This window comes from Camelus ferus, chromosome 30, assembly GCF_009834535.1.
Source record: "Camelus ferus isolate YT-003-E chromosome 30, BCGSAC_Cfer_1.0, whole genome shotgun sequence".
NCBI classification, from domain to species: Eukaryota; Metazoa; Chordata; class Mammalia; order Artiodactyla; family Camelidae; genus Camelus; species Camelus ferus.
The window spans coordinates 21,008,856-21,022,695 of NC_045725.1; the positions used below are offsets into that span (position 1 = coordinate 21,008,856).

At 39.6% G+C, this 13,840-nt stretch overlaps 1 protein-coding gene across 5 annotated transcripts in view; it reads left to right on the plus strand.

Annotated features, from left to right (window-relative positions):
* Window positions 1-13,840, plus strand: part of WDR7 (WD repeat domain 7) — a 276,957-nt gene that overhangs the window by 182,281 nt on the left and 80,836 nt on the right. For all 5 annotated transcript variants that reach the window (XM_006182769.3, XM_006182770.3, XM_014557674.2 and 2 more), the window contains 2 exons: window positions 1,562-1,748; window positions 12,080-12,197. In XM_006182769.3, the coding sequence (XP_006182831.1) occupies window positions 1,562-1,748; window positions 12,080-12,197 (305 nt within the window). The remainder of the gene's footprint in view (window positions 1-1,561; window positions 1,749-12,079; window positions 12,198-13,840) is intronic.

A 13,840-nucleotide genomic window follows, 5' to 3' on the forward strand; every position in this document is an offset into this window, starting at 1 on the left:
GCTATGTATGAGAGTAAATTTTTCAAATACACGGATGAATGATGAACTTCTCAAGGAGGCTTTCCATAAATGTGTACCTTTTTAGTCGACTACAGGACTTTGTTGACCCAAGGTCCAAGACCTCTTTGAAATTTTTCTGCAGAATTTGGTGGATATGTATGTGTAATCATTTCCTGAGGAAAGGACTGATGGCTTTCAACAGATTTTTTTTTCTTTAATCTTTTAAAAACATTCTATTAGAACCTTTAAGGGTTCTCTGAGAAGAAATTTACAACCACTAATTGAGAGCGCATTCACCGATTCTTACCCCAGCTGTACAGTATCCTTCTCTTCTTGTCACCTCCGTTTCAATCCATTCTAACTTAAAAATTGATTAGAACATAAAAATAAGTAAATGCTTTTATTTGTTGAGTGCTTTCAATTTAAGTTTATATGCTGTGTTCTTAATTTTGAAAACAGACAAGTTCAGCATGCTGTTCAGAACGAGCCCTGACTGCCATTCATTGAACACGTGCCGATGGGGGCACTTGACAATATACTTTGCATGCGTTAATTCGTTTAGCACTCAGGCCCTTCCTGAGCGAGAGTTACCCCCGTTTTACAGATAAGGAAGCTGAGGCTCTTTAAGTGTCTTCCTAAGCCTGCTCCCTAAGGTGTTATAAAACTGAGTAAAACTCTGTCTTGAGTCAGAAGCCTGTTCCCCTTAACCCGTATGCTGTTCAGTAATACGACTTATAAACTCTTTCTTCCCTTCAACAAACAAAAAATCTCTTCTGAATTACAGTGTACTCTTCACAATCCCTAGTGGTTTTTTTTTTCAAATGTCAAATGCCTTTTGAAGTAGATGAGCATTTGCAGCTTAATAGCCTTTAGGCTTATGTATACAAACTGCTAGTACTAATACGTAAAGGAATACGTATTCATTAAAATCTAGATCACTTCGCCAGATTTAGAAGCCATATTTTTAAAAGTTGTGTTACAAACTTGTGTGAAGGATTTACCACATACTTGACGTCATTGTGTGCCACCGGTGCACCAGGTTGTGGAGGAACAGAGATGCTTGGGACTGTGGGGGAGACTTTTTTCAAACTACACATTCTACTTTCTCCATCCCTCATCCCTATTGATAAATGTTGCCGTGATAAGCAGTGTCACTGATGAGAAGTATTCGACGTATGAACTTTGCTAGATGCATTTGAAGAAGAAGAAGAAATAGCACGTTATACTATTTGAAACCATCTCCATTTTGCAGAATGCTGAGTAGGGAGAAACATTGTTTGGAAGCTTAGAATCACCAGAATGTTTTTAATTGTATATACTTATTTATATGTAATTATTATGTAATTACAACACTTTAGAATATGGTGTAGAATATTGTAGCCTACCTTCTCTTTAAAGTATATGGTTGAACAAACTAAACTTGAAACCTTTTATAAAAACCCCTTTTCAGTTAAAAAAAAAAGGTAAATCTAAAGGGTTTATATTTTGAAAATACACTTTAAAGAAAAGTTCACAAAAGTAAAATTATTTTATTGCTCTGCCTTTTATTTTGTAATTGTAGGTAAGGCACTGACATTTCTTCTGCTGCAGCCACCAAGCCCCAAACTTCCTCCACACAGTACTGTCCGAAGAACAGCCATTGATCTGATCGGACGTGGCTTCACAGTTTGGGAGCCTTACATGGACGTGTCTGCTGTCCTGATGGGGCTTCTCGAACTCTGTGCTGATGCCGAGAAGCAGCTTGCCAAGTACGTGCTCAGGCTCAGTTCATTTGGTTTTTGTTGGTTTTGTTTTTTGGGTTGGTTTGGTTTTAGCAGAGGTGATTGATTACTCTTTACAAATTGAGTGTTTTTAATGGACAAAAATGTGGACCAATATCTCAAGAATATGAAATATTTGAAATAAATGATGAAAGGGATGTATGTTTTTGTCATTTTAACATAATTGGGATTTAGCTTTGAGCCAGTGGGTGACTTATGTGACATAATTTTAAATTTATATGTATTGTGCCTCAAGATATATCAGCTAATAATGGTATAGACATACCATATTTAAGACAAATTATATATATATATATGTATTTGCTCAAAAATGTTTTACTGATAGAATACATGACCACATAGTTTGAAGAATTATTCCTTTGCACTCATGTTAATTTTTAAATCAACTTTATTGAGTTTTCATTTGCACACAGTCGAGGATCAGCCGTAAGGAGGTTGCAGTGGTCCAGGGAAGCAGTGATGTGAGTAGTGGGCTAGGAAGATGAGCTGAGGCAGCTCCTAATAGGAGATCCGGGTGGTGATAGAGGTTAGTATTGACTTGAGAACTCAGCTTCCTGGTTCCTGGAGGAAGTCTGTTTTGTTTTGTTTTGTTTTGGTGATATCATACACATAGAACATGAAATTTACCACTGTTTCCCTCTTAAAGTAGACGATTCAGTGACATTCTGTACTTTGAAAACGTTATGCAGCCATCACCACCACGGAAACTCCATACCCATCACATGGTCACTTCCCGCTCTCCCTCCCAGCAGCCCCTGGCAGCCACCAGTCTGCTTTCTGTCTCTATGAATTTCCTATTCTGGACGTTTCATGTACGTGGAGTTATACAGTACGTGGCCTTTTGTGTCTGGCTTCTTTCACTTAGTGTACTGATGCAGCGTTTTTCAATACTTCACTTCTTCTAATAGTTGAACTCTATTCCTTTCTGTGGATGTAGCACATTTTGTCTCTGTTTATCTGTTGATGGACATTTGGGTTGTTTTGAAGAGAGCTGCTGTGAAAATTCCTGTAGAAGTATTTGTTTGAACACCTACTTTCATTTCTCTTAGGTAGATACCTAAACGTGGAATTGCTGGGTCACGTGGTAATTCTGTGTCTAACCTACTGAGGAACCACCAAACTGTTTTCCACAGCAGCTGTATCATTTTCTGTTCCTACCAGCAGTTTATTGTTTCTTTTTTAGTGTCATCATCCTAGTTGAGTGTGAATTCCTAAAGGTAGGGATTCTTGACGTGCCTCTCCTAATGTTCAGGCAAACCTTGCTTTATTACACTTTGCTTTATTGTGTTTCACAGATACTGTGTTTTTGTTTTGTTTTTTTCACAATTTAAAGGTCTGTGGCAACCCTGCATCAAGCAAGTCTATTGGCAGCCATTTTTCCAACAGCATTTGCTCATTTCATGACTCTGTGTCACATCTTGGTAATTGTAGCAATATTTCAGACTTTCTTACTTTGTTATATTTTTTATGGTTGTCTGCGATCAGTGATCTCTGATGTTATTTTTTAAATTGGCTTGACATTTTTTAGCAATAAAGCATTTTTTAATTAAAATATGGACTTAAAAAAATACATAATGCTATTATTGCACACCTGATAGACTACAGGATAGTGTAAACATGGTTTTTGTGTGTTTACTGGGAAACTAAAAGATTCATGTGACTCCCTTTGTTTTAATATTCACTTTATTGTGTTGCTCTGGAACCATACCTACAGTATCTTCAAGGTCTGCCTGTAAATGTTATCACCTCTTTGATTTTTTTCAGTAACTGGCATTTCATTCTTATCATTGTTAACCTTTTAAAAACCTAGAGTTCTCTGCCCTTTCCTTCCCTGTTGCCTCTCTCACACCCCAAGTTGCTTCATGTTTAGTGTGCTTTGCCGTCGTCTGTGTGCTGGCTGCTCTATGCTCAGGAAGTGGAGACCAGAGAAGCAGCTGAAGGCTGGACTGGAGAGCTGGGCACCACCAGCCCAAAGCCCCAAGATTGAGTGGTCAGGGACAGGTATTTGTTCCAAACTAAGCAGCACCCCCCCTCCTATTCTCAACTTCACCTCTGGTCTCCCTACCTGTAAGTTCTTCAGGCAAATTACTTCACCTCTCACCCCAGTTCCATGTACATCATGGGACTAATTAAACACCTACCTCATAAGGCATATGTTCAATGAGTTTATATTTGCAAAGTGCTCGGAAGAGGACCTAGCACATATTAAGAGAGTAAATGGATGGTGTTAGTATGGACGGTGCTTCCATTGTTACTGTCCCAGTGTTCTGCAGGGAAGGGATGCCCATTTCTAGAATGAACACTTGGACATAGTGGCAGCTGGGATAGTTTCTGGATACAGGAGGCCTGAAGGTTCTCAATTGACTTCAAGGATTAGGAGGAAATGTGAGCCCATGACTTGGCAGCAGCAGTAAGAGGCAGCTGGCCTCTGTGCAAAGTCCAGACGTATTTTCAAGCTTTTGCCCTCCCCTTGGCTGTAGCTGCCATGGATAGCCTCCATAATCGCCCGTGTGGCTTCTGTTAGCACAGCTCTGCTGGTTACCTTGAGAAGCCTTTAGCGTTTTTGACTGTCCAGACTTTTGCTGTGACCTAATTTTATAGCCTATTTTCAAATCTGATCTAAACACAATTTCAATAGTTTGTGATCTTGTTTTGTTGCCTTGGAGAAGCGATGGGTTTTTATTTCAGGCTAGCCATTTAATATTTTGTGCTTAAATAAGTTTACACGAAGCTTATATCAGCAGACATAAAGACGTGCTGTCTTTTATCTGCATGGAGTATGTCCACAGACACAAATACTCTGAGTTTTCAGTGGCTAATTCAAATCTTGCTATTATATCCTTTTCTGTCATGAAGATTAGTATAACTCTCTTTGCACAGCTCTGAATAAATGAATGTATCAGCCTGTAGCCTTGAGGAGTCCAATGTAATTTTCATCATGATAAATTGCATAATAAGCAAGAAAATGTTTGCTTATTAATCTAGAACAAGATTTAGATTGAAAGTGGCCTGTGGCACACTGGTACAGGCTGCAGAAGGACTGAGGTGGGGCCAGATGGCCCAGCGGCACGTGCAGGGGTGACTGTGCACCTAACCCTCGTGGTGCCTCCTGCGCCGCCCCTTCTGTGCCTGACTCACAGCTTTGGTGTGTGCGTGGTGACAGTGCTCAGCCTGCCTTGCTCCTGACTGCGATCTCAGGCTTGCTTTATGAAGAAGCTTTTATGTTAAGCTTGTACTTTTTGAAAATTTCAGTTCACGTTTACTGAGAAAGAAAAAAAGAAAAACATAAGCAACATTTCCGTCTTTATTCCTGTTCTTGTGAGTTTATGAAGGATGGGCTCAGGACAGGGCAGCTCAAACTGCTGCCTGGTTCTGACTAGCAGAGCTTCTTTCTCTCCCTCTCTCCCAGTGTGTCCACATCCTTTGTCAGAGGTGACTCCTGAGAGGTCTCCTGAAAACCTATATGTGGCTCAAGGTTAATATTTTCCCAAATGAATAATGATTTTGTTTTCAGAAATGTGACTTAGAATTTTACATCTTCAAAATAAAACCAGCTTTTTTCCAGTGTTTTCAAATATTTTGCCAACTTTTGCACTGTGTTTATTAACTAAGCAAGCATTTATCGAATCACTCATATGTGGCAGGGACAATGTTAGGTACTGTATGTAGTTACAAAGTTGCATGAAACAAAGATCAAGGTGCTTGCAGTCTTACGGGAAAAGTAAGATCTTACAGGAAAGATATTGATCTCGTAAGAAAGGACAGTAAAGATACGGACATTGAGAGCATGGCAGGTGCATCACAGCCGAGTACTTGGACAGGAGGGCACAAGGAAGAGTTTCATTTGAATCTTTCATTTGAATGATTGTGAGGAGAGGTGGGGAAGAAAAAGGACTCTTAAAACAATACAAGAGAAAGTCCGGCATGCTCCACATGTAGGGAGATGAAAGTAAACATTATTTTTAGCTCATTTCATTCATTAATTCCTTGTAGAACTTAAACCATGGGATGCTCTCCAAAAACTTGAACATAATTGCTGTCCTAGTTATCTTCAGGGAATAGACTTGGGGTCAAAGACAGGATTGATTTTACCTTTTTCTTTATTAAAAGATTCTAAAAATGATTATGAAAGATTATGAAATGGATCTGAAAAAGGTACTTTCTCTTGTCCACAGGAAAACTGTGGTCAGTGAAAAAGGTGAGGTCTCACTGACACCAAAAGCCACTCTCTCCCCACTGTGCCGTCCTGCATTTGAAATGTTACACCCACAGAATTCAAGTCCAGCAGAGTGCTAACTTTAAGACAACCTACTCAAAGGACTTAAAAGTGGTCAACGCAGAATTTTGAGTGTACTTTCAGATTTTAAACATCTACTTAATAAAATCATTTCTATCCAGACTTTTGTGCCTTCTGGAAAGTAAAGCCCGTTTACATGTCAGTAAGCCCACCGACTGCTTGGGCCAGGTACTACGTGCTCATCCTTATGTATTTAAACACCTGTCATGTGATTTGCCTGCAGTAAACATTTAATAAAGTCGTAGAATTTTAGAGACAAAAATCTTCAGCAGCGTCCGATCCAATGCCCTCAATATGCTATTTAGTAAAAGTAAGCTTGAGAGATTAAACAACTTGTCTGAAGTTACACTAGTCCTGTAAGAGCTGAGACTATCGCCTGGGTCTCCCGACTCCCATTTGGCTGCTCCCACACCTCATGATTATGCCACCCGGTCTATGACGAGTCATCCACGGGTAGACCCCCAATAGAGGAATTTTTTAAATTAATGATATTGAGCTGCTCATTTATGTTGGACTGTTTAGTAGAAAATGGAGGCTGCACTTCATTGAAATCATAGGTTGAGCCATCCCCAGCTAATTGGAAAAAAATAGAGACACATTCAGTATTATCTTTTTTATAAACTCATGATTTTTTAGATCTGCATGGGTTATGTACATATGGATAAAATGTTAGAGACAGCAGAAAGTCCTACTTAAAAAAAAATTTTTTTGGCAGGGGGGTTAGGTTTGTTTATTTATTTTTAGAGGAGGTACCTGGGATTGAACCCAGGACCTCCTGCATGCTAAGCATGTGCTCTACCATTTGCACTATACCCTCCCCCCAAAATCCTACTTTTTAAAAAAATAGAAGTACAGAGAAATCCTTGTACTCTTGTATGCGTTGTAGTCTGTGACTCTGACTCCGTTTTCCCAGTTCGTGTTGCAGACCTTTAAAGAGCAGGGCAGGGCGGGTCTCTCACCTCAGCACCCCCTGACTGACAGATGTGGATGAACACAAGAAACCCGCTGCATTTTCTGGAATACTCACAGTTGCCAAACTTTAAGAGAGAAACATAGTCACTGGAAATCACACATGCTTTTATAACATAGATAAGCCCCATATGTTAGAAAGATTCTTTTCAAACATTATATAAAATAGAGATGGAGGAAAAGAATTGACATTTTAACTCAAATCTCAATCCTATTTTTGGATTTGAGAGCCAGGAAATAGAGAAAAGAACACACAGTACAAATGCTAAAGTGCTTTAGGCTTTAATATTTAGATTATTTTTCCTATTCATGACATTTATTTTTAGTAGAAAATTATAGTCTGAGGAAACCATTTAACTACATCATGTTAGCACAGATTTTACTCATTGTAAATGTGCACAGTATATAGGAGATAGGTCTAAAAGATATGCGCTTGGAGGAATTGCCACCTTTGAGTTAGGAAATTAATGCCACCTGTGACTTACCAAATTAAGGTCCCACATGACAAAGAGGAAATGGAGATTCCTTATTACATTGAAGACAATTGTTAACACACCTGTTTTATCAGGAAGTGGGTAGGATGGAATTCCCAGATGTTATGTATGTTATATAATTAAGTATATATTTTTCAAAATAATTTTAGTCTGTGTTTTCAGTGGGGAGTGTTGTTAATGCCCTGTTACTGTTTGTCTTAGTTCACTTGGGCTGCCATAACTAAGCACATAGACTGGGTGTCTTAAACAGCAGACACTTATTTTCACAGCTCTGGAGGTCAAAGTCTAAGATCAAGGTGCTAGCAGGGCAGGTTTCAGTCTGAGCTCTCTCCTCTTGGCTTGTAGGTGGCTGCCATCTTGCTCTGTCCTCACGTGAGTTCTTTGTGGGCAAAATTGAAGAGAGAGTGAGCTCTCTGGTGTCTCTTAGAAGAGCACCAATCCCATCACAAGAGCCTCACCCTCCTGGCTTCTTGTAACTCTTATCTCCCAAAGGCCCCATCTCCAGATACCATCACACTGAGGCGTAGGGCCTCAACATAGGAATTTCAGGGAGACATAGGCGCTCAGTCCGTAGCACTGTTGACCATGATCTGCAGGTTATTCTATGAAAGTTTAAGTGTTTTCCCCTCTGAATGTTCCCTTACAGTATTCCTCAATTTGACAGATGGGGAAGTCTGACAGTTGTAGATGATGACATTTAACTGAGGTTGTCTTACGTGTAACTTTTAAAAAGCTTTTACTGTGATGGAGTAATGGCTAGAGCAGGATTAATGAGCATTCAGGTAAGGAATGAGCTTGGCCTGAGTGGACTATTCTTCTATTCATGGCTTTTATTTAAAATATCTGTCATCTCTGGTACCTCGTATGGGATGTGCTTACTGAAATGCTGAGCAAAATAGTGTGTCATATCATATTTTTCAGAATAAAGACTGAAACCAAGACCCACCTATAAACCTATATAACAAATGATCTGCGTAACAGCCAGATAAGCAGGATCAGGTGGAAAGAGTGAGTTCTGTGTTTACATACAGATTCCAGAATAAGGCAGCCACCCCTTTAATTTCAGACCTCTGATAGTATGATCCTTCCTCATTCAGTTAGAATCCCTCATTAAAAAGTACATCGCACGCCCAGTACACTTTTGACTTTCAAGATAACTGCATGCAGAATTCAACTTTGTCTGCTGGGACTACCGGATCAATTACTTTGGCTTCGTTGCCTAGTCAATTCAGTCAAATAACTGGCTTAAGTGATTTTTTTTCCTTCCTGCTGAATTTGCCAGGTAACTTCATTTTGTGTGTAACTATTGAGCTACCATCGTGTCCAAGGGCGGTGCTGGGCACTTTGGGGGGATACAGAGGGTTATGGTTCCAATCTGTACAGAGTTCATAATGCAAAACGAATTCATAGTGCCTGGCAGAATGAGACTCAGTGCTAAGGGCCTGGAGTAAACGGGTTTTGTTGTTGGCTGTTTTTGCTTCAGTAGGTGGTGACTGAGTGCAGTGGCAATTGTGAAATAGCATGCAGGCTTCCACAAGAGCTGAACAGAGAGGAGGGAGGAGAGTGACCCAGTGGGAGAAGAGGTAGTGAAGAAGCATCAGCAAAATACAATTAAGAAAGGAATTGAATCTTAGGGACTAGCTTTGAAATTAGCCTGGCCTCAGAAGCATGGGTGTGGAAATGACCGCGTTATAATAAATTAGCGAAACTAGATCATGGAGGGCCTAGACTCTCAAGTCAAAGAGTTTAAGCTTTTTCTAAGCCCTAGGACCCACTGAGGTTTTTAAGCAGGTTAACCATGAACTAAAGTTGGGCTTTGGGAAGATTACTCTGGCAATGGTGCATTGAAGAGACAGTAGAGGGGAGAGGCGAGGTTTCTCTTCTTCCCCTGTTGCCTTGGCAACTCCTTTCTGTTATCACACCCAGCGACCGCCTGCTTTTGCACTGTGGATGCTCTAAAGGTCACCGCAGAGCCCTGACCTCAGAGCAGTAGATGTGTCCACATGTTGACGTCCTACCGGATCCTGATGACAGGAATCGCTCACATGTGCACGTTGATGCCTCTACAAATTGTGGTGTTCCATTCTCTGATGTGTCTTTGGGTGGCTTCCTCCCACCCCTTTTATTTTCTCCAGAAGTTGGCTGTCCTAAGAGACATTGTGCTGCTACCTTGCCTCCTCACTGAACTTCTCTGGATCTGATTTCTCCTTCATAAAATACTGATGTCACCACCTCGTAGGGATGCTCTGGGCAGATGCAAGAGGACATAAAGTAGCACGGGGAAGCCCCCCCTTCAAACCTCCGCTGACAGTCCAAGCACAGTTCTCAGAAGTTCCTCTCTCTCATGCACGTGTGCGATGAGCTGCCCTGGAAACAGACACTCCTGTTCCCTGGCTGAGTGCTTGGCAGAGATGTTGCCTAGGGGATCTTCTCCAGCATCAAAATTTTGTGATTTTATTGATCTTAGGAAATTTGATTAAGGTTTGTTCAGAATTGTTCAATTAGCATAACCATTTTTGTTGGTTTCAGCTTTCAACATTATCAGTCAACACCTATTCATCCATGCTGATGAAAGAAAGGAAACATCATAGAATATCTAAAAAGTTTAGCTTCTGGTTTTTTTTAAAACTTAACCTTAAAATATGATCTAAACTTTACAATAATTATTTAAGCAATCTAGCCCAGCACTGCTCACGTCGTAATTATTTCTTTGGCTGAATTTTCAATAATAAAGTTTAAGCCAGAAAAGAAACTGGCTAGCTACCCCACCCTGCTTTCCTGCTGAACACCTCTGTCCAGCCCCTACTGGGTCCCTAGGGCATCAGGGTCTTCCCCAGGGGGTGATGTGCCCACCACTGCGTTCCGTCTGTTTATTGTTCAATATGTGTGTTTGTTCTCTCAGCTCACATCTTGCTTTTTAGTGGTAAACATCAAAGGAAACTTCTCTCCTCCAGGTTCCTGCTTTATATCTACCCTCAGCTGGGAAGAAAGAATAGAGACAGTTACCGTATCCATCAAAGACTGAAGCAGTTTTAACAGTCACAAAGAAATTATCAGCAGAATTTTCTATAATCAATTTACCTTCTTTTAACAATAACGAGAATGATGTAATGCCTCTTTATTTTCAACTGAAAGTTAAAATAACGATTCTTAGGTCAATTACAGAGATACTAGTAAACTTGAGAATTTTTAGCAAACAGAATCCAGTTTACCCATGAGGCACACAGACTTATTTAATTGGAGCAGGACAGATCCTAATATAATTCCATATGGATATTTAAGTATCAAAATTATTTAACTAGAGGGAGAAGCTGTAGTGGATGTTTTACTGAGTAACAAAATACTCCCTGCATACAGTTGGTGTGCAGATCACATGCCACATTTTAATGAAGAGTCTCAATGCTTTCCCCAGTAGTCTATACAAAATGTAAAGGAAGCTTACAAACAGAAGAATATTATCATTTTTATGTTTTAGGAGTGGCAGAGGAATACATAGCATCGCTATCTTATCGGAACATTCTCAGTCTAGAAAGATTTAGTTCATCATGTACATACTCTTTTTTTTCTCTTTTTCTTTCCAGTTTTACTGAGGTATAATTGACATACAGCACAGTGTAAGTATTAAGGTGTACAGCGTAATGATTAGACGTATGTACGTCATGAAATTACTACCACAGTAAGTTTAGTGAATATCTGTGATCTCATAGATACAAAATGAAAGAAAGAGAAAAAATATTCTTTGTGATGAGGACTCTCAGGATTTAGTCTCTTAACAACTTTCACATAGAACACACTGCTGTGTTAAGTATATTTATCAGGTTGTACATTACATCCCCATCACTTATTTATCTTATAACTGGAAATTATCATGTACATATTCTTATATATAGTCTGGGAGATGCCAGGTACCTGTTCTTTATAGAGAGAACTTTTGCGTCAATACTGAGTAACTGTTGGCAGCACATGCTGCTTCGTGGGTTGCTTCTGAAGTACCAAGTGTGGGGTAAACCAGCACACCTGAGGATGTTTCAAGCTAAAAATGTTATACAAACGAAAAATACATTTGCAATTTCAGTTCTTTTGATAATTTCACGGACAGGAGTGAATTTGACTTCTGCTCAGATATAGGCCTTAAATACATAAGCCTTTTATCTTGGCTTTATAAGCAAATTATTACCTTTAACTTCTTTAAGGGAAAAAAAAAAGGAAAATATCCTGCACAGTATTCTTCCTTGCCTTATTTGGAGCTTTGTGATATGTATTCAGTACTAGTTCTTGATAATTTGTTAACAAGGCGTTTTTAACACTTGGGGCAGATGCACATACTGTTTTCAATCTTCACGGTTAATTATTCGATTTTGTATTTGATGCTGGAACACCCTGACTCCTAATCACTGCTCATTGTTGCAAGTCCATTATATTCTGTTTGAGTGCTCCCATTGACCTTGAACTGACATTCTAAGCTGTGTCTAATCTTTTCAGTCTATATTTCTAATGCTTCTTTTCTTTCTGCCTTTTTTTTCCTGATCCCTGTTTAGCATCACAATGGGGCTGCCCCTGAGCCCAGCAGCTGACTCCGCCCGCTCTGCCCGGCACGCCCTCTCCCTCATCGCCACTGCCAGACCACCCGCCTTCATCACCACCATAGCCAAAGAGGTGAGCGCGGCTTCTCATTTAGAGGACCTATTCGATATTGTGAGCCGAGGAGCCGCATCCATAGATGATCCTTCCAGTTTGTTCTGGCACAATGCAAGTTAATAATTTAGTCCTGGGATGAATACATAGGTACCTGTGTGTGCGCACCCTGAATTCCACGGAGGGGCATTCCTTACTTGTGTATTCATTTCTGTTCTCAAAGTTAATTCACTTGTAAATATTTGACGGTAATTTCTCCATCGGAAATATGACAGGCTTGTTCAAATTAAAATATATTAAAGGCATCCACATTTTACAAGTGTAGGTATCTATGTGTAATCAAAACTAAACTTATTTAACACTGGCTCTCAACTGTAAACAAAAATGTAAGTCATAAACTTGCTAATTGTTTTTCCTATTACATGTCACAGATAAAGACTTGAAAGCCAATTGATTCCCACGTTCTTAGCGTTCTAACTAATCGCCCACATCTAACTGAAAAACTAGTAAAGAACAATGAGCCAGTGGTAGGGTCTTTCCTGTAGGTCTTAGGAGTGGGAGAAAAGGAAAGAACCGTAAGCTCCTAAGTTTTCTGTAAAGGTTTGTTCCATTTCAGCATGAATCACGTGCAGACTGGTGTCAGTGGTGTAAGGACTCTGAGTTGTTTCTGCTGTAGATATGATGAATCTTTAAAATACTAAATAAATGCCTCTGAGTCTGTCTTGATAACTGCAGCCTGTTGGGCCTGTCTTTGCCCCAGAGCTATCTTTAAAAGGCAAGCAGCTAATATTTGTGATGTGAATGTAGCTAGAAGGAAGGCAGGAAATAGCAGATTGTATAGGTTTCTATGAGACAGTGGGACTCTGAGTTCTCATCTAAAATAGATTTGTAGACTAAGGGGCCATGATTTTCTAACAGTGCATGGAGTTATAGTGAGAGGGCGCTGCACTTAAAATATACATGTGTATGTTACGTGTTTATATTTTATGGATATTACATATTTATATGAAGTGTATGTACATATAAGTGTACAGATTTAAGAGACATGGAATTTTTTTTTTTACCAGTTTTTCCCATCAATGGACTATGCAGAGGTAGTAATATTGAGTTTCCTAAATAAGCCTTATGCCAGTCTGACTTCATACACATGTCCTATCAACACCGGGCATTAAACTGCCTCTTTAAAGAGAGTAAACGAGTATTTATTAACAATTAACTTGTGTTTCTGAACTTAACGTTCACCATTTACATATGTGTATTTTTAAATCAACTTAGAATAGCCATACTTTGGATTTGTTCTACTCCAGCATTTGGCTAGAGAGGTAATTTTTAAATATTTTAATGTTAATGTTCTAACTGCCAATTGATTGCCACATTCTTAGTGTTTTGACTAATATTTTAAGGGAACAGTCCACATTTATTACCTTTTAAAAGCAGGTTTTCCACTTCCCATAGAGGTTTAGATTACATGCTAAAGTATTTCTCACAATTATGCTGCCCCTCCCCGTGTCCACTCCTGCATGGCTAGTCCAGGGCCTGCTAATGCTGTTTCTCCTCCGAACTGTTAAGACTTAACAGTTTGTATGAGAAAGAAGAATCACACTGAACTTACATTACAGTTGGCCCTTGAACAACATGGATTTGAGCTGCGCAGGTCCACTTAC